This window comes from Elaeis guineensis, chromosome 4 (genome assembly GCF_000442705.2).
Source record: "Elaeis guineensis isolate ETL-2024a chromosome 4, EG11, whole genome shotgun sequence".
In the NCBI taxonomy this organism is placed as follows: domain Eukaryota; kingdom Viridiplantae; phylum Streptophyta; class Magnoliopsida; order Arecales; family Arecaceae; genus Elaeis; species Elaeis guineensis.
In genome coordinates, this window is record NC_025996.2 from 36,486,722 (window position 1) to 36,506,079 (window position 19,358).

The 19,358-nt window shown below is 35.2% G+C and overlaps 1 protein-coding gene across 1 annotated transcript in view; it reads left to right on the plus strand.

Annotated features, from left to right (window-relative positions):
* LOC140850861 (uncharacterized) overlaps window positions 1-17,710 on the plus strand; it is a 31,452-nt gene extending 13,742 nt beyond the window's left edge. The window contains exons 4-10 of the mRNA XM_073256319.1: window positions 1,399-1,650; window positions 11,484-11,559; window positions 13,236-13,312; window positions 13,390-13,439; window positions 13,912-13,996; window positions 16,461-16,559; window positions 17,270-17,710. Coding sequence (XP_073112420.1) covers window positions 1,399-1,650; window positions 11,484-11,559; window positions 13,236-13,312; window positions 13,390-13,439; window positions 13,912-13,996; window positions 16,461-16,559; window positions 17,270-17,476 — 846 coding nt within the window. The 3' untranslated portion in view covers window positions 17,477-17,710. The remainder of the gene's footprint in view (window positions 1-1,398; window positions 1,651-11,483; window positions 11,560-13,235; window positions 13,313-13,389; window positions 13,440-13,911; window positions 13,997-16,460; window positions 16,560-17,269) is intronic.
* The last annotated feature ends 1,648 nt before the right edge of the window (window positions 17,711-19,358 follow it).

A 19,358-nucleotide genomic window follows, 5' to 3' on the forward strand; every position in this document is an offset into this window, starting at 1 on the left:
GTTTAAAAATACAAATAGAAGACAAGAAGTTTTGATTTTAAAGAGAAATCCTGTTAATTCTCTTCTTCCTTAACTGCTATATAAGATAATTTTATCTATTGATTTCTCATGTAAAATTTCCAATATGTTTATGGAATGTGCAGATCATCCATCAGTAATTTAAGTCTGAAGGGATTGAAACCACACTAACCTGTATTAATATTGTATGCCTATGATATTTTGTGATAAAGTCCAGCGCAGATGAGTATTTGCTAATATACATTGGTATAAACTACCAAACCATATCTCATATGTCAAGTACAAGTCTAAAACATGCCTAAGACTAAGCAAAGTAGTCAAACTTGTCAAAATTAAGATTTTAAGTGTCACATGCTAGTGCCAGGCTATGCCAGTGCAAGTATGGCATGGGAATGTATCATGAATTGGAAGAAATTGAATAAAATAACATATTTCAGCATGCCATTTGAGACCATTTTTACAAACTTGTTTATTTTTACAAACTGTCAACATTACATGGCACGGCACAAATGTTAATGTCATAGCTTCACCAACACAGGCACAGGAAACAATTCTTTCTTCTGTGACTGTTTCTGGGATCTAATAATAAAAAACTAAGATTTTAATGAAGATATTTCTTACTGAGTTAGCACCAACTGGTGAAGCATGTAGGTAAATCAAGGATGTCATGTCATTGACACATTCGTATATGACAACAAAAGATTTTATAAAATGCTCAAGATGTTTTGGTTCACGTTGATTAATGAAGAAGAACTTGGCACACAAATGAAAATGGAAAAAAATGAGAATGTTAAGGTGGATCACTGCAGCTCAGAGGGGTAGGGTGAGAAATGAGCATACAAGAAGAAGCTTAAGGGTTGCGCTAGCCAAGGACTAAATAGTGGAGGGGGGAAAAAATATAGGAGCATGTGCATAAATGATCTGACTAAGAGTAGGCAAGGGTGAGGCTGTATTATGTGTTGAATGGTCGAGAACCAGTGGAAAAGTTATAAGAGAATTTAGATGATTTGTGAGGACTGGGTAAAGCTTATAGCAGCAGAGATATAGTCTTTGGGAGAGACAATAGGCAAAGATGGATTCATCAAGCTAATCTGAAATAGCTGGGATGAGGCTTATTCATTATGATCTATCATTGTGGAAGATTTTTGTGATTTATATCTAATTGGCAACTCTTCATCGTCATAAATTGTTTCTTTTCTTTTATTTTGTATTTGTGTGAATAATTCTGCTCCTTAATTAGGTTTCTTATGCTTAGAGCTGACAGATCTCCCTTTGTATTTCCATTGATGCTCTTCATCTCTTCTAATATTAATATTTTATCTAAAGGGTGTTATATTTTTCAACAGTATCATTTTCATAGTCTCTGTTTTTGTGTTACAGAAGATTCTATTGATTGGCTCCATCAAATTTGATTCAGTAAAAGAAGACACAGTGGGAGCATCTGAATTGGCTCTGATGCTTCAAAAAATAAGTATGACCGACTGTGATGTGACGGTTGTTGGGAATGCAGCCTGCAATGCAGTTGCAGGAACATCATGTTCTATAACTCAATATAGAATGTTTAAAAATGCATCAGTTGTTTGGGAATTTCTCAAAGGAAGAATACTACCAGGTGTCGCAGCATTAGATATAGTATGCCTGTTCTGAACTCTGGATTATTGTGCCTCATGCTTATACGAATTGCTTGAATTATTTTGATCAAACATCAAAATTTGTCTTTGCACTTAGTTTGGGATAGCAAATTGCAACATGTACTTTTTGTAGAGGTTGCATTGTTCACACAATAACTTCCGATGCATGTTGTAAAGATTTATTCTAATAGTTGATTTTAACACTGCATTCTTTCAAAGTTCACTTTCAATGTAAATTTTCACTTTTTACTCTTAAGAAAAAAGTGATTGGAGGAAAGTTCACTCTTGGCAATCTCAGACTTAGTATATTGTAAGATGCTTTTCAGATTGCCCTATCATCTTATATCTGCTATGATGATCCACCTGGTTATTAGTAAAATGGAATCAGCTTTCCACTGTGATTTATGTTAAAGATTCTGTTGAGCGGTTCTACAAAGTACCCATGTCTCATTCTCCACCCAATAGTTTGTACCTTTATTTGTATTGGTTTTATTAAATTTTCAGTTCCATCCAATTTTGCTTAAATACCCAATTATTGACCAAATGCTGTTCCACCATTGAGTTCCTCAGATAGTAGCTGGTTGTGTTCTTTGCTTTTCAGCCATTCTTGATCTCCACCCATCTTCCAACAGAAACTAGTGACCCTCTCCACCCACAATGTGCTGTGCTATTTGTTTGGAAGAATATAATTTCCCTAGCTCCCTATATTTGGCCTGTACATCATTGATCCCATCATTAACTCTTTGTTTGGTACGAAGGATGGATTGGAAGGATGGGTAGTGGAGGAAGGATGGATTCCATCCATCTTTCCTTTCATATGCTTGGCGAATCATCAAATGATGGATGGGAATGATCCCCTCCTATATTTAGTATAGGTGGAATGAAAGGAAGGATGGATGATATTTGTATGATATTTTTACGAAACCATCTTTTGATAAAAATATTATTATTATCAATTTATAATTCTTATTTATATTAAAAAAGTAAAAAATGTATAACCTTATAATCTTTATAATTTATAATTATATAAAATAAAAATATTTAATTTAAAATTAATTCAATTGAATAAATGATTTTATAAATAGATTATTAATGAATTAATTTATTATATTAATTATATAATTAATTAATTAATAATTTAATTCAAATAGTTAAGTTAATTTTCTACAAATAGTTAATTAAAAATAGTAAATATAAATAGAAAAATAGAAGACTATTTTAATTATTTAATTATAATTACAGAAATTATGTACTAAGATTAAATAATTAGTGATAAAATTTAATAATATAGGATTGATAGTATAGATAAAATAAAATATATATAAATAATATGAATGAAAAAGTGAATAAGTGTTATAGTTTTGTTAAAAAAATTAATGAGAGATAATTTTGTCAATGCAAAAATCTACCCCTTACATACTCCATCCATCTTTTCTTGCATCCTCCCAATTTGGGAGGATGCAAATTGGTAGACTAGGATAGATGAGCAATCTCTCCTCCATCCTCTCTAAACTTTTTGAACCAAACAGTAGATGGAGGCCATCAATCCTTCCAACCCCATCCATCCTCTCTCTCACGACCCCAATCAAAGATAGGGTAAGTTCTTGGTTTCTATTAGTAAACCCACCTTTGCTGCACTAGTTCAGCAATTTGTTTGTTCTCATATTTTTTTTTCCTCTTATATAGTCCGCTGGACCATTTTGGTTACTTAAATTGTCGGGGCCCTGGGAGAAATCAGTTTGCTTAGCTAATAATGGGAACATAAGTAAATCATTCTTTGGCACATGCTTCAAATGACCTCAAGAGAGCATTGTATGCTCACCCAAAGAAATCCAGATTAATTAAAGCAACCTCATTAACTGGATAATCAGAATAAATTGCCTCTTCCATCATCAGCCTTACTGAATATAACTGCAGAAGCTCACAATCACTATATAGGATGTTGGATAGTTCCATTGCAACTTCCTTTTCTGAATGTACATATCAATGAATATGGCAGAGACCAATTGTGATAGCCCAAAACCTAGACCCAAGACCAAAACGAAAAAAAAAAAAAAAAAAAACAGGGGATCAAAAACCGGGAAGAAGACTCCCGGTAGGAGTCTTCTTCTCCGGCAAGTCCCGGGCAAATTAGGACTCCTAAGACCCCTAGGAGTCCTAGGATTTCCTATAAGAAGACCCCCTCCCTCTTGAGACCCAACATCGACCTCCTTCCTCTCTCCTTCTCTCTGATTTCCTCGAATTAGAGCCGCGGACACCGTCCGATTTCTCGCCGAAATTGCTCGCCGGCGAGGTCTCCGGAGGCTGAGGTGAGTCTCCTTCTTCTTTCCCTCCTTCTTCTCCTTCCTCCCATGCTCCTGTGCACGGCTGCCGGCGACGAGTATCGCCGATTTCTGGTCGGGGAAAAAGACTCTGTTTTTGATCTATTTTTCTTGAAATTTCCGGCGCCGGCGATCGGAATTGATCGCCAGCCCCGCTCCTCCGTGATCGGGGGAGTGGCCCCCGTCGGCCGCCGGCCTCCGCCGCGGCGGCCGTGGCCTGAACGGCCCGGCAAAAGAGGGAACGCCGGTCCCCTGTTCCGGCGTGGGAAGAACCAAGAAAAAAAAAAGAAGAAAAGAAGAAAAAGAAGAAGAAAAAGAAAAGAAAAGGAAAGAAAAAGAAGAAAAAAAAAGAAAAGAAAAGAAAATAAAATAATAATAATAATAATAATAAATATATATATATATAAGTAAGTAAATAAATAAATAAATAAATAAATAAAAAATGAAATTGATGAGAGAGAGAGTTTCTCTCTCTTCTTTCAGACTGAACCCTGACTTTCTCTCTCTGGAATTGAACTTTCTCTCTCTACTTTCTCTCTCTAGAATTTTCTCTCTCTAGCTTGTTTCTCTCTCTGGATGGATTTCTCTCTCTCTAAAGTTACCCTTCTAAGATTAGCGTAGGGGAATGCTTCATCTGATGATTCTGATCGGGTTTAGAGACGAGTCTGACTTTAAGCGAGATTTTGATTTTGGGATTTGTTAGATTTAATTTTGAATTAAAATTAATGTAAAAATATAATTTTGGATAATAGGCACGGAAGAATCTCCTAGAAGTTAGTCGATCCGTTCATTCAGTGCTCCGTGAAAGGTAAGTAATGAATCATCTCCTCGAGATATTCTATATTTATTCTGAAAATAAATAATTATTCTCTGAAATTATGCATGATTTATGAAATTATGTTTTGAAAGAAAAGTGCTTTTGAAATGTTATGGTATATCGATTTATGCACATGTTTAGTGAAAGATTATGATATATATTGTGGTACTAAGTGTTTTGATATAGATCGGATTTATGCTCTCAGCCTAACTATGTTTCAGTGGGCCCCGCCAATGGAGATTATACGTTGGTACTTTGTGGACCCTGCCAGTGGGGGTTGTGCGCTGGCATTTGTGGACTCTGCCGTGGGGGTTGTGCGCTGGTATTTCTGGACCCTGCCAGTGGGGGTTGTGCGCTGGTATTCTGTGGACCCCGTCAATGGGGGTTAAACGTTGGTCATAGTCGAGGCTGTTGAGTTACGAGTGTTTTGAATCGAATCGGATTTATGATTATATTATGTGTGAATTTTTGAAAATATTGGATTTGCATTAAATCAGCATGAAATATATTTTTATGTTATTTGCAGCATTGTTCTTGAAAATTAAATAATATCTGAATATCTGGTAGAGATACTTGTTACTTACTGAGCTGTCTAGCTCATTACCTTTCTTTCTATTTTTCAGATTCAGATAATTAATTTCGAGCGTGGGAAGAAATATTGGGACAGAGCTTTTAGAGGCGAGATTTAGTATTGTTAACTTCATTGAACTTAGATCTATTGTCTTTATTGTTTTAGTAAAAATTTTATTGGATGTAAGACATTTGATTTAATTACTTGAATTAAAGTTGAATAATAATTATTTAAATTTATTCCGCTGCGATGCATTGATATCGTGATGAGATGCTTTGCATGCTTATGGAGAGAGTTCTTCATGAGTATGCGGCGGTTGCCGCGACCCTCGATTCACAATCTCGGATCGGGGGCGTGACAATTAATATGGTATCAGAGCATAAGTGGATAAATTGTGACACAGAATTTTACATAGTATGAGTGTAGGTGGGTAAACATTAGGAATATTGGGACGTTAGAGTATGAACACCATAATAAACCCATCCTAACAAATAGATAAATGAATCTAATAAGGTTTTACTACTACAAGGTTATCATGCCTCCCCGTAGAATGACAAGAACTACTCAAGGAATTGCAAGAGAGACATCACAACCACGGGATGGTGGCACTCCCCATCTGACCAGTGGCACCCCTCAGGAGGAGGGAGTTGTAGATCCTAATGGGAGTACTTCGAGAGCACGTCAAGAACCAGATATGGCTCAGTTAATGCAGACCCTAATCAGGATGGTACAAGCGCAACAACAAATGCAGCAGCAAATGTTTGAACAACAACAGATACAACGAGATACACAACAACATCAGCATCCACCACCACAACATGAAGAGCAACCAGTACAATGGAATAATATTTCAGAATTTAAAAAGCTTGCTCCTCCAGCTTTCAAGGGGACTACTGAACCTTTGGAGGCTGATAACTGGATAATGGAGATGGAGAAGGCTTTCGCTGTCCAAGAGTGTCTTGATGAAGAAAAGATTCGATATGCGACTTATTTACTACAAGGAGAAGCATACAACTGGTGTCAGCGACTACAGCGCAAGCATGAACAAGACGGCGAAATACTTACCTGGGAAAGATTTCGGATTGCATTCTATGATCAGTATTTTCCTCGGAGTATAAGGATCCAGAAAGAGCAAGAGTTTATTTATTTGAAGCAAAAGGGTATGAGTGTGACTGAATATGAAGCAAAATTTACAGAGTTAGCAAAATTTGCTCCGAGATTAGTGGATGGTGAGCAAGAACGTGTTCACAAGTTTGAGATGGGACTGAGAACTGAGATTCGAAAACAAGTGGTTCCATATGAATTGACAACTTATGCAGATGTGGTAAACAAAGCACTGATAATTGAAAGGAAAGTCAATGAAGAACGCATGGAAAAGGAAAGAAGGCAAAGAAAGAGAACACAATCAAATGATACCCAAGGGCAGAATAATAAAAACATCAAAAGATCAGCTAAGGGAGCAGTAGACAATAAGACTCAACAGATTGATGGTGAGCCGTGCTCCAGATGTGGCAAAAATCATGCAGACAAGGATTGCTATTGGAATACCGGTGCTTGTTTCAAATGTGGTCAGAAGGATCATAAAATTGCTAGCTGCCCGCTAAATACTGAAAATCAAGCTGGCAAAAGAACTCATGAAGGACAACATAAGGGTGGCGGACAGATTTCTACAATCCAGGGAAGAGTTTATGCGCTTACTCAATAGAATCCACAGGCTTCCAATACAATGGTGACAGGTATGAAAAATTTTGAGGACGAAATTTCTTTTTAGGGGTGAAGAATGTGATAGCCCAAAACCTAGACCCAAGACCAAAACGAAAAAAAAAAGAAAAGAAAAGAAAAGAAAAGAAAATAATAATAATAATAATAAATATATATATATATATATTTATATATATATATAAGTAAGTAAATAAATAAATAAATAAATAAATAAATAAAAATAAAATTGATGAGAGAGAGAGTTTCTCTCTCTTCTTTCAGATTGAATCCTGACTTTCTCTCTCTGGAATTGGACTTTTTCTCTCTACTTTCTCTCTCTAGAATTTTCTCTCTCTAGCTTGTTTCTCTCTCTGGATGGATTTCTCTCTCTCTAAAGTTACCCTTCTAAGATTAGCGTAGGGGAAGGCTTCATCTGATGATTCTGATCGAGTTTAGAGACGAGTCTGACTTTAAGCGAGATTTTGATTTTGGGATTTGTTAGATTTAATTTTGAATTAAAATTAATGTAAAAATATAATTTTGGATAATAGGTACGGAAGAATCTCCTAGAAGTTAGTCGATCCGTTCATTCAGTGCTCCGTGAAAGGTAAGTAATGAATCATCTCCTCGAGATATTCCATATTTATTCTGAAAATAAATAATTATTCTCTGAAATTATGCATGATTTATGAAATTATGTTTTGAAAGAAAAGTGCTTTTGAAATGTTATGATATATCGATTTATGCACATGTTTAGTGAAAGATTATGATATATATTGTGGTACTAAGTGTTTTGATATAGATCGGATTTATGCTCTCAGCCTAACTATGTTTCAGTGGGCCCCGCCAATGGGGATTATACGTTGGTACTTTGTGGACCCTGCCAGTGGGGGTTGTGCGCTGGTATTTGTGGACCCTGCCAGTGGGGGTTGTGCGCTGGTATTTCTGGACCCTGCCAGTGGGGGTTGTGCGCTGGATTCTGTGGACCCCGCCAATGGGGGTTAAACGTTGGTCATAGTCGAGGCTGTTGAGTTACGAGTGTTTTGAATCGAATCGGATTTATGATTATATTATATGTGAATTTTTAAAAATATTGGATTTGCATTAAATCAGCATGAAATATATTTTTATGTTATTTGCAGCATTGTTCTTGAAAATTAAATAATATCTGAATATCTGGTAGAGATACTTGTTACTTACTGAGCTGTCTAGCTCATTACCTTTCTTTCTATTTTTCAGATTCAGATAATTAATTTCGAGCGTGGGAAGAAATATTGGGACAGAGCTTTTAGAGGCGAGATTTAGCATTGTTAACTTCATTGAACTTAGATCTATTGTCTTTATTGTTTTAGTAAAAATTTTATTGGATGTAAGACATTTGATTTAATTACTTGAATTAAAGTTGAATAATAATTATTTAAATTTATTCCGCTGCGATGCATTGATATCGTGATGAGATGCCTTGCATGCTTATGGAGAGAGTTCTTCATGAGTATGCGGCGGTTGCCGCGACCCTCGATTCACAATCTCGGGTCGGGGGCGTGACACCAATTTTCACATAGTTAAATATTTTTTCTTGTTGGCCAGTTCCTAGCAGGTTGTATTTTTGTAATGCTCACCATTGGTGTAAAACAGAGCAAATGAGAATGAGAATGAACAATTTAAGTATATTTCACATTTTTAAACACTTGAACTGCAACTTTGCTAATAGTTTCTGGAAACATCAATATAAACGCATATTTGCATAAATATACTACTTAAAACTACAAACCAACATATCAAAACTATCATCAAGGAATATAAATTTTAGAAAAGAAAGATTCTAAAGATGCATGTGCTTTTATGCTTAAAAAATATAAAACAGATGTCGCTGCATACTGGTCTGTTTTCCTACAATAAGAAACCATATATGCATAAACTAGATCAAAAAAATGAGAAGATTTGAAAATATATCATGCGGGTAAATTAAATGGTATGATATATTAATGATTTGATGCAATAGGAATTGTTTTTGGTGTTTTTTCTTAGTCATTATTTTTGGATTATAAGGAGAGGGTGGATTAATATACCGTAGCATATTCATTATGCAGGACCGTGAACAGTAGCCGACCCTAACTGGGGCAATAGGTGTTCTGTTTCAGTTTATGCCTAAATTAGGGAGTCCTATTGTGAATCTAATAGTGAGCCAGCAACTCCATTAAGAAAAATTTTAATTAGCTGTTTAATTTTGGTCTATTTCTGAATCTGAGACTTAATTATAGGAGGATTAGCAGCTGGTTTAGTTTAATATAAGGAGATTCTGCCGACTATTTGTGGTAATTTTTTCTGGATTTTACATGATGTAATTTGAATATATTTTTGACCATGAGCCTTCGTTTTCCTCCTCTTTTTTTATTTATTCTTCTCTCTTCTAATTTTTTTTCCCTTTCTCCTAGTTTCTTCTACTGCTGAGCAAATAACTCTCCTGATATATTAACATCCAGCAGATCAGCTGCTGTTTTTGGATCCAAATTTAATTCTGAATCAGTTTCTACTCTTGTCATTCTTTAAACAGCAGATCACTGATCAGTTTTTAGGTGATTGCTATTACATTGATCAAATGTGTCCAGTGATTCATATATCAGAACTGAGCCAAAAGTTGCTGTAGATCTGCATCATATAGCCATTAAAACTGAACAAGGCTAGATCAAATCGACTCCAAGTTAGAATTGTAAAGCGTGCCTTTCTTAACACTCTGTTTCTTTTGAGCAGGCACACTCCCATTGTTAATTATATGTATGAACTAATGGCAAAAGATTGGTTCACATTCCTTGCACACATTTATCTATTGCATGCATTTATAGTGAGTGCATGCTGATTCAGATTTGCTCGAGTGGTTCCTGTTCTGTTACTATCTCCATCTAATTCAAGGTAGCTTCTAGTAAGGCTGGACAGCAAACACGTATTTATATATATGATCCGTTATTGTATTTCCTATAGTTCATATAATGATGTATCTCAATTCTATATTCATATGGTGAGTGGTATTCATTTACATTACTTGACCAAAGTTACCTTTGTTGATTGATGGTTGACTTATGGAATTTTTAATCAGCATGGAACAAAAATTTTAGGCTTCCTATGTCATTATCTACTAGACTACTTGATTTGTGTTAATTTGTTGAAGACTTGAAGGAACTATTAGAAGCCCTGCCTTCATCATGTATCCTACAAGTGCACTGATGCATGATGTAAAGTCACTGGAACATCCATCATTTTGTTTGTAATCAATACCTAAGTTCTATTTTTTAGTTCAAATGGAGTCAAACGGAGATAATTGTTATGATTAATAACTGACATTAATATATCTCTTCTGCTACCCTTAAGTTTCTAATTAGAAGAGACCATGCACAAGAATGTCTTTTTGGTTATCCAAGAATTTCTCATTCATCTGCTTCTTGTTTTTTGACTTTATATTTAGAGTACATTTTCAACATAAAAGGCCAACCTCAAAAAGCTGAAGCTAGTGTTGATGGTTATGGTTATAGTTGTAGTTGTGGCTATGATATGGTTGATGGTTTTCCAAATAATAAAGTCTAGTGCTTATGGTTGATGGCCATGAATTCTAACTCTTCTTGTATTGGACACTGAGGAACTCAAAGAACTGCTTAACCTTTTTTTAACTAGTAGTGGCTTCATCAGGTTTCTTTTAGTCACCAAGACGGGTAGTGTTGTTTTTGAAGTGCATAACATGCTTTCTGTGACATATTAAAGTACATTGATGTGCAGAACTTTTCTTTAAAAGTCCTTATTTGCAGTCAAGATATCGAGGTAAAGTCTTGGATTTTTTCTAGATTATACTTCTTAACATTGTGCCACTTCATGGCAAATACTCATTGGATTGATTTTCCGTAATGCATCAAGATTCCTGTATTAAGACAGCCAGGTAATTCATATTTTTTCTTTTGTTAAGGATCATCATCCCTTTGTTTTACTTAACCTAAGTTGCTTCACCAACTCATGATTGATGACTCTCTCTGGTCAGACTTAAAATGTCAGTCTTCAATTCCTGTCTTAAACAAAGAACTTACAAATTTGACAATCGATTGTCCTGTTGTTGGATGTAATCCACAAGCAACTTAAACACCCTGTTCACATATCTGAAATATGGCATTATTTTTAACATTTAACGAAATTTTAAGCACTTGATCCTTGTTGTCTTGTTCTATGTGTATATATTCCATATATTTTTTGTATTAGTTATAGCCACTACTAGTTGTGTAAGTTTTTCTAGGAATTAAGCTAAGACTTTATGTTCATAGTGATGTTCTCACTAAACCTTCCACTGAAATAATTCAACATATGGCATAGATAGAAAGTGAACTGCGCAATATTTTTTTAAGAAAGCATCACATTCCTTCATACTTTGTGCTTTCTTCTTGCAGGCTTATCCCCATGACCTTGATTGGAATATTGCTTTTCCAGATCCATCTAAACCTTTGATAGTTGATATTGGAAGTGGTACATTTCTCTTTTATTTACTTCTCATCCAAAGGCAAATTTTACCACCTTGCAGCTTTTAATACCATCTAAAGATGATCATTATCTATTATTATTTAGACTGTTGGAAATTAATACATAAGAATGCTTGTCATTAATATTAGAATAGGATCAACCAAGTGATATTGTCTTTGGAGTATTAGTCATGGGGATTTTCCAAAATAACTCAATTGTGAAATTTGCAAAAAAAAAAACCACTTTTCAAGCATTAGTTCGTTTCAAAATTTTACTGGACCATTATAGCCCTGCCCGCCTAACTAGTTGTAAGAACATTTTTACTGTGCACTGACCTGTAAAATGTGTTCATCCACTTCTAATATGCTTTCATGATTTCATCCATCACCAATATTTGTGCATCGATTAAGGTAAACTTTCATTGATTTAAGGGATAGGGGCATAATGTTCTAGTAAAGTCCTGAGCATGCAAACTTTACTAAATATGGCCTTTTGCCATATATCAAAATAGAGTGGTGTTTTTCTTTAAATTTCCAATAAACCATATCAATATTTATTGTTAAATAGAAAGCTTATCTGATTTATTTTGATTATGGGTCATCTTTTGTAATGCCAAAAATATGGTCTTAAATCGGACCCAGTATAGGTCAATAAGTTGGTCGGGATGGTACTATTACAGCACTATCGTGACACTTAAGATGGGTTAGAGATTCAGTCGGAGGCCCTTTTTTTTGTTTTGTTGCTTATGCTTTTTGTTGTTTTAAATGATTGATGAAAGGGTTTTAGGGCTGGTTTTTGATAATTTAGGATTAGAGAAGACTTTTGAGCTCAGAATTGGGTTTACGGTGCTATATTAGTATTGGCATCAATCTGATAAAGGTGCCCCATGACTAAGCTCTCTCTCCTTTCTCTCTTTCTCTTCTTATGTTCTATCTTGTATTTTGAGGACGTGCTAGCCCAATGCCTCTCCTTGCGCCTTTAGCCGCTAAGGCCAGACTCCAAACCCTAAATCCTCAAAAACATCCTCTACTTCTAAATTATGAAATAAATGAATCCTCAATTGTCTCTATACAACTCAAAAAACAATGAACATAATAAATATAAAAAAATAAAAAAAAGGCATCTTGTTGAATTATCAAAATGCCAATTCATCCGAAGGATCAAAACAACTATTATCAGCCTACGTGGTCACCATCCTTGTTCATCCCTGCTAGTACCAAGTTAACCCAATCTTTGGTGCACTGAGGTTCTAGACCTATCCTAGGACTTAGAATCTCACTGATATAATTCGAGATGGCCAAGATGGATCAATACAGATGGAAGCTTTAAACCTTGCCAAGAAAATGTTGCAAGGATTAAAGTTGAGTCTTAGTCATATTGGAGCAAAAACTGAAATCCTAAAGTCCATGTCATGATAAACATTTATCTTAAGTTGATTGGAATAGATTTTAAGCTTTTCAAAATAATAATTTTTCTAGTCCATTTTTTGTAAGTCCTTTAACTTACTACTGTTCTAACTTCTATGTTTAAAGAAAAAGTACAATACATATGCATTAACTAGATTGATGCTTTTTTTCTGTGAAATTGTTATTATGCTAGTACCTAATGCTCTTTGGCTTGTTTTACTTTATTATTTCTTTATTATGATCCTTATAAATAAATTTGCTTGTTTAATAATGTAGGAAATGGTTTATTTCTTTTAAAGATGGCTAGAAGATGGCAAAATTATAATTTTCTTGGGCTTGAGATTAACAAAAAGGTAAATTCATCTTTTCATCATTATTACATTTGTTGCAGAAGGATGTCTAAAATTTAAATTTTTCCCATTTTGTGCAGCTTGTTAGGCGTTGTCTAAATAATGTGCTTCAGTCTAACATAAAGAATGGGTAAGTGCCTTGCCTGAAAAAAATAGCTAGTTTAGTTAGAATTACCCATCTTAGTCACTATAACTAAACTAGATTTCAATCATTATTCTATACCATAGTTTATATGTTGTTAATTTCTCATGAATTGCTATAATGCTATCTATCTTAACTTTTTGAAGGGTTATTGGTTAAACTTGGAGAGTGTTTCTTGCTCTCTCTTCCTCCAGAAAGAATTTTGTAATGTATATATTTTGTGCATCAATTTAGGCCTAGAGAAAGAATATAGATGCCAAGTCAATAATTTGCATCTTTCTTCATCAGTCTTGTACTCCTGAAGGTTGCAAGTGCTATAGCCTATACTTAAGAAATAATGTGTTTGAGTTTATTTTGCCAAGTTTATTTTGCCATTATGCCAACTATTTCCCTATTATGCTTCAACATCTGCAGGAACACTTATTTCTAATCGATTTCTTTTTTTTACCTTTTTTGTTAGATATTTTATATCAACAAATGCAACTTCTACATTTCGGTCTATAGTTTCAAGCTATCCTGGATATCTGATACTTGTTACAATACAGGTATAAGGTTTCACTTGCTGTCATTTTTCTTCTGGCTTTCTTATTGCTTGGTTCAAGGTTTTATATCCTACTAGGTCAGAGGGTATCCCAGCCGTTGTCCCGTTCCTGTGAGAAAATGGAGGTGAAATACATTACGAGATGTTTTTCCAACGAAAGTCTGATCGGATGATTTTAGATAGGAGTGGAACACAAAAAAAGATCTCGATGAGGACTGGAATGGTTTTGGGACTGAAAAGTATCCATATAGGGAGAGAAGAAGAAAGAGGAAGAAGGAAAGGAAGTAAAGCTAAAGAAAAGGAAAAAAATGAAAGAAAGAAGAAGAAAAATGAAAAAGGGAAAGGAAGGGAGAAGAAAAGGAAAGAAAAAGGAAAGGAAATAAAGGAAGGTAGAGGAAAAGAAAGGAAAGAAGAAAGAAAATCAAAAGAAGAAAATAAAGAAATAAAGAAAGGAAAGGAGAAGGAGAGAAAGATGGAGGATATCTACCTGGATGTATGACCAGGACTGTTGTTGGGATGAGATGGCACAACGGGGTGTCCCATGGAGAAACTGGGACACCTTCGTCCCATAGGATTTAAAATCTTGGCTTGGTTATTCTCTATGGTTATTCTTTTGTATATCTTACATGTTATCCTCCAGTATTACACCTTGTTGTTTGTTTTATATGTTAATTCCATAGTCTAGCAAATCCATAATGTGCTCCAACTTACTAATTTAAAGATTCCTGGTACAGAATTTTTACGCCAATGGAATTACCACAAATCCGGAAAAGAAAACAAAAAAGGATCAATCACTTTAATGAGAAGATTCATCTTAAAGAAAAAAGGAATTTAGAGAGTAGTTTTACTTAAACAAACATTAGGTACGGCAATCTTATATATTTTTTATTACAACAGATGGTCACTTTTTATATAATTTGATGGTTAGTTATGGATCTTTATTCCCATACAGTTATAGAGAATTAATTGATTATGATGGTGAATATCTATCATTCTCCATTTCAATCCATTGATTTTTAAATCTTAGCGGAATTCATAATCAAAATAATCAGAAATCAACTAACCTTAGAATTAAAATAGAAACTGAAGAAATGGATGTAGCTCCGGTTCTTTCTTAGGGTGCGCAGCACATAAGTTATATTTTGTATCATAAAAGTTTCTCGCCATCTTCTGTGTTATACAGAATTTATGAATATACGCTGAAGCAATATTACATTTTCATGCTCCCTTGCTCAGCGTCAGCAGAAATAAAAGCATGGCAGTGCTCACTGGTGGGTGAACTTTGTTACTACTTTGGTGAGAATGCCAGCAGTCAGATATTATGGAAAGTGAATGACTTCCAGAGTATCAATTTCTCTAAACCAAGTGATAGTTATATTTCCGTATTTCATGTTAATATGGAATACAAAAAGTAAAGAAATATTACCAACCACCATGTGATGCTCGTCTCAAGCGCAACAGGATTGGTGAGGATTGTGGATTTAACATCTAGTTATAGTTTGATAGCTGATAGGTCTATAAAATGGCTACTTAAATCATATTGATACAGGCCTACCAGGAAAGGAAGATGAGGAAGGGAAATTCGCTCATGTAGACCTTCAGGTTGGCCTCCACATAGATTCAATCACTCTGTTCTGTGTGCCTAGAGTCAGACAATCTTCCATGCTGAATTCAGCTCTTGTTCCACATGGACTCCTTAAATTTGTTCCCTTATTCATCCTTGACTGCAAGCATGGTATCGTCATGCAGTCCTGCATCTAACAAAGGGTGCATACCTGTTTTTGCCTTGATCCAGAGATCATCATTTGTGCAAAGCTGCATGGACCATTGTTTGTGCTGGATATAGGGAAATGGACCTTACAGACTAGGCACCATTCCACAGTAAGACAATTTGGTGTTCTAAATCTTTTGCTTATGTTGCATCGTACCCTCTTGCATCCTAACATTATATCACCAACTTGTTTTCATGCATTTTATTATTTTTTTATTCAGTGGAATTTCAATGATCAGATGACACTTAAATAGGTGATCAACATTTGTCGATCCTAATTGTTCAAGTCTTGCGCATATCAAATACTAGGTTTGGTTAAATTTATTTTCTCTTACTTTTTTCTAGTAAAGTTTCAAGTAATTTTCAAATTTCTTCAGAACCTTGTTTCTTCCTGTTCAGAATTCATATTTCCTCTAGTTTTGCTTCCTTACCTTTAGATGACAATGAAAGAACCTCTTTACCTTCTGCAAGGTCCTATTAGCACTACAAACTCTCCGAATTCAATGTGTACTCGATGTATATGTGACATTATTCTGCAACATAATCTTCATGAAATTGTTCATGTGCTCACATATGGTGAATTGTGCTTTTGTCTTGCATAGAAGTATGCTGAAATCTCAAATTTGTTGTTTGATGTTAAAATCTTTAAAATTTGATGACAAAAGGTCATCTTACCAAGCTAATTCTCTCCATTTAGTGCCCCAATCCTGATTTCAACAGAGAAGAACATAGATGGCGGATGGTGCAAAGAATGCTTATCGAAGCAATCGTTGATCTGCTCATAACGAATGGAAAGGTATCTATCTTTGTACAGGATTTTCATGCTTTCTTTTACTAAAAAAACATCTTTTCTCCCGTATTTTATTTACTTGGAGAAGTCCATATTTTGGACTTGCGTATGATAAACTCTGGTTGGCAGATCTGCTGTCCAGTATTTACACCGAAAGCATTCAATCGACAAATGCATGGTGTCATGCCTAAGTGACACCCTTCGTTGGCTGTGATGCCATATATGAGTATCCTGAGTGGCTTTAGAAGGTCGATAACAATGTCAATGCCCCTGTAGAAAATTCTATTTGCTTGGCTAGATGATAGTTTTGTCCCTTCAACTTTAAGCCAAATGATTCTCTAATTAATTGCTCCCCAATAGCATTGCACTTCTACAAATCTCCCCTTTTTTCTGACAATCAACTCTGCCTCTTCAAGTAAGTGTGTCCACACAGCAAAGATCCCTATCCACCAATTAGTAAGTTACATATGCACTGTCCTATGGTTGGTAAATTTGTCTGGTTAGAAAATTTTGTTTGGACAATCAGTCTTGCTTATTTTTTGGTGGTCTACAAAGTATGTGCTAAGTCAGTGCTCTAGTCTATAGTTTCTTTACCATATTTTCTGGGTTTGATACATTTGTACTCTAGTTAGATGCATTTTGGCTTTCATTTTCAAGCAAAGTGAAGCACTTCAATTCCTGATTAAATGTCACTTATATGGAGGCTGACGTTGCAGGTCTTCTTACAGTCTGACATTGAGGCTGTCGCCAGAAGAATGAAAGAACAATTCATCATGTACGGGAAGGGTAGACTTGTGGTGGATGGGGATAAGAACATGGGATGGCGAGAGGAAAATCCCTTTGGTATTCGATCAGATTGGGAACAGCATGTCATAGATCGAGGTGCTCCCATGTATAGAATTATGCTTAGAAAAGTTCGATGACCACAAGAACAACCAATTTATATTTGGTCATCTGTAAGTGCTATTGTAGAGTGAGCTAATATATGTAGCTCAGCATTTCTAGCCGTTCATGTATTTTATCCTTGTGTTGTAAATAGGCAGGCAGATTTTTTTGTTACTTTTTTATTTCAGTTGAGTCCTTAAATTTTTATAGCTTGTGATGGATCCATGTATTTTGTGCTCCAGGTATTTCATAATTATATAGGTTCCGCAAAACAGAGTTTGCGATCTTAGGAATCCCAAAGACAAACCTCGAGAGTGCAGAATATATATTCATAGTTGATTTCCTGATGATGTAGAAAGACTTGGTATAAACATTGTCGATTTTGTTGAATGGGCAGCACTAGTATGAACTATATAAAACTAAAGGTAAAAAAATGCGACACTATCTATATTTGAAAAACCTTTGGAAACTATAAATAAAGCTAAATGGGTCTAGCTAGAGAACATGGTGTATAGCTTTAAATACACTGCAGTAAAGTTGTTCATAAGATGTTGTACCTAAAAAAGTTGTTCCCAAGATGTACGGATACAGTTTTAGAGCCACTTTGGTATTTTTCTGTTGTTTTTATACTTTTGTTTCCCTATGAACAAGCAAAATACCAAGAGGATGTGGGTGTTGAATACAGCATTTGCACAAAGCTTCCGTGCTTCCTTGCTTTTATTTCTCGCTCTTGGTACTGGAAGCTCCAAAGATTTTAAATGTGATTCTGAAAAACTATATCTTTTCATCTGGCATGTTATTGTCCCGTTAACTTTTGCTCTTGGGTTTTTGAAAACAACAACAGAAAACAATAGCAATACCGAAATAGGACCTAATTTTCGTTGACTAGAACTCTTGATTGTTCCTATTTGCACTCTAAGGTTGAACAAATTCCTAAGCATGCAAATATTGTGATAAATTTGTACGTCACGACTTCTAAACTGCTAAAAGTAATTTTATGGTATATGTGTTGGGCAGGGGAACATCAGTTGGGAATTGAGATAGGTGACGGGAGTGACTGGAGAGATAAAAAAGGATTATTTCTTAGATCCTGATATAATGATAAAAAATATAAAAGAAATGGAAGATCATGCGAAATCAGCATAGGCATGTAAGAGGTCCACACCCTTGCGTATCTAAATCAAGGTATTTATTTTAAAATTTTTATCTGTGAGAGCCTACCAAATGCTAAGATGCGTGCCGGACCAAACGAGCAATTAGAAAACGTATCCAGGACTAAGACGATGCTGAAGCACGCATATTAAAATCATTGCAAACCATGAATTGGCATAGCAGTGCAGCTCATTACTGTTAACTTTTCGTAATTTCAGTTCAGCAAACTGATTAGGAAATGATAGTTGCCTAGAAAATCCGTTTCTAATGTGAGACAGTGGCGAGGCAACAAGGAATCATCTTGATATGTTATATAATGTACTAGAACTTATGCATGGCTTTTTCCCGAATCCAAAGTGCTTCTGGATTGCTATTCCCATGTATTGCTTGACATGGGCATGATGGTAAAGAAATATGAATACATTTATTTGGCAAGTGATCTAGCATGAGAATTATATTCTATACCATATGGACCACGTGGTGGTGCACCACATCAATTACAGGCTCTCATTCTTTTAGGCCTGGTTCATCAAGTGCTCATCTCAGTATTTTGTCCACAGGAAGGAAAAAATATTCGTTGCAATGATGATACCACGTCAAACCTATAACAAACTAATGACAACCTTCATATTTTATCGATTGCTGTGTACTTCATTAATTCTTGTGAATAATACCCCACACTGCCCCTTGTATTTCATCCATTTCCGACTGCTTATTGGTTGGTTACAATGATGACATGGTATCACCGTTGCACTAAAAATTTACTCC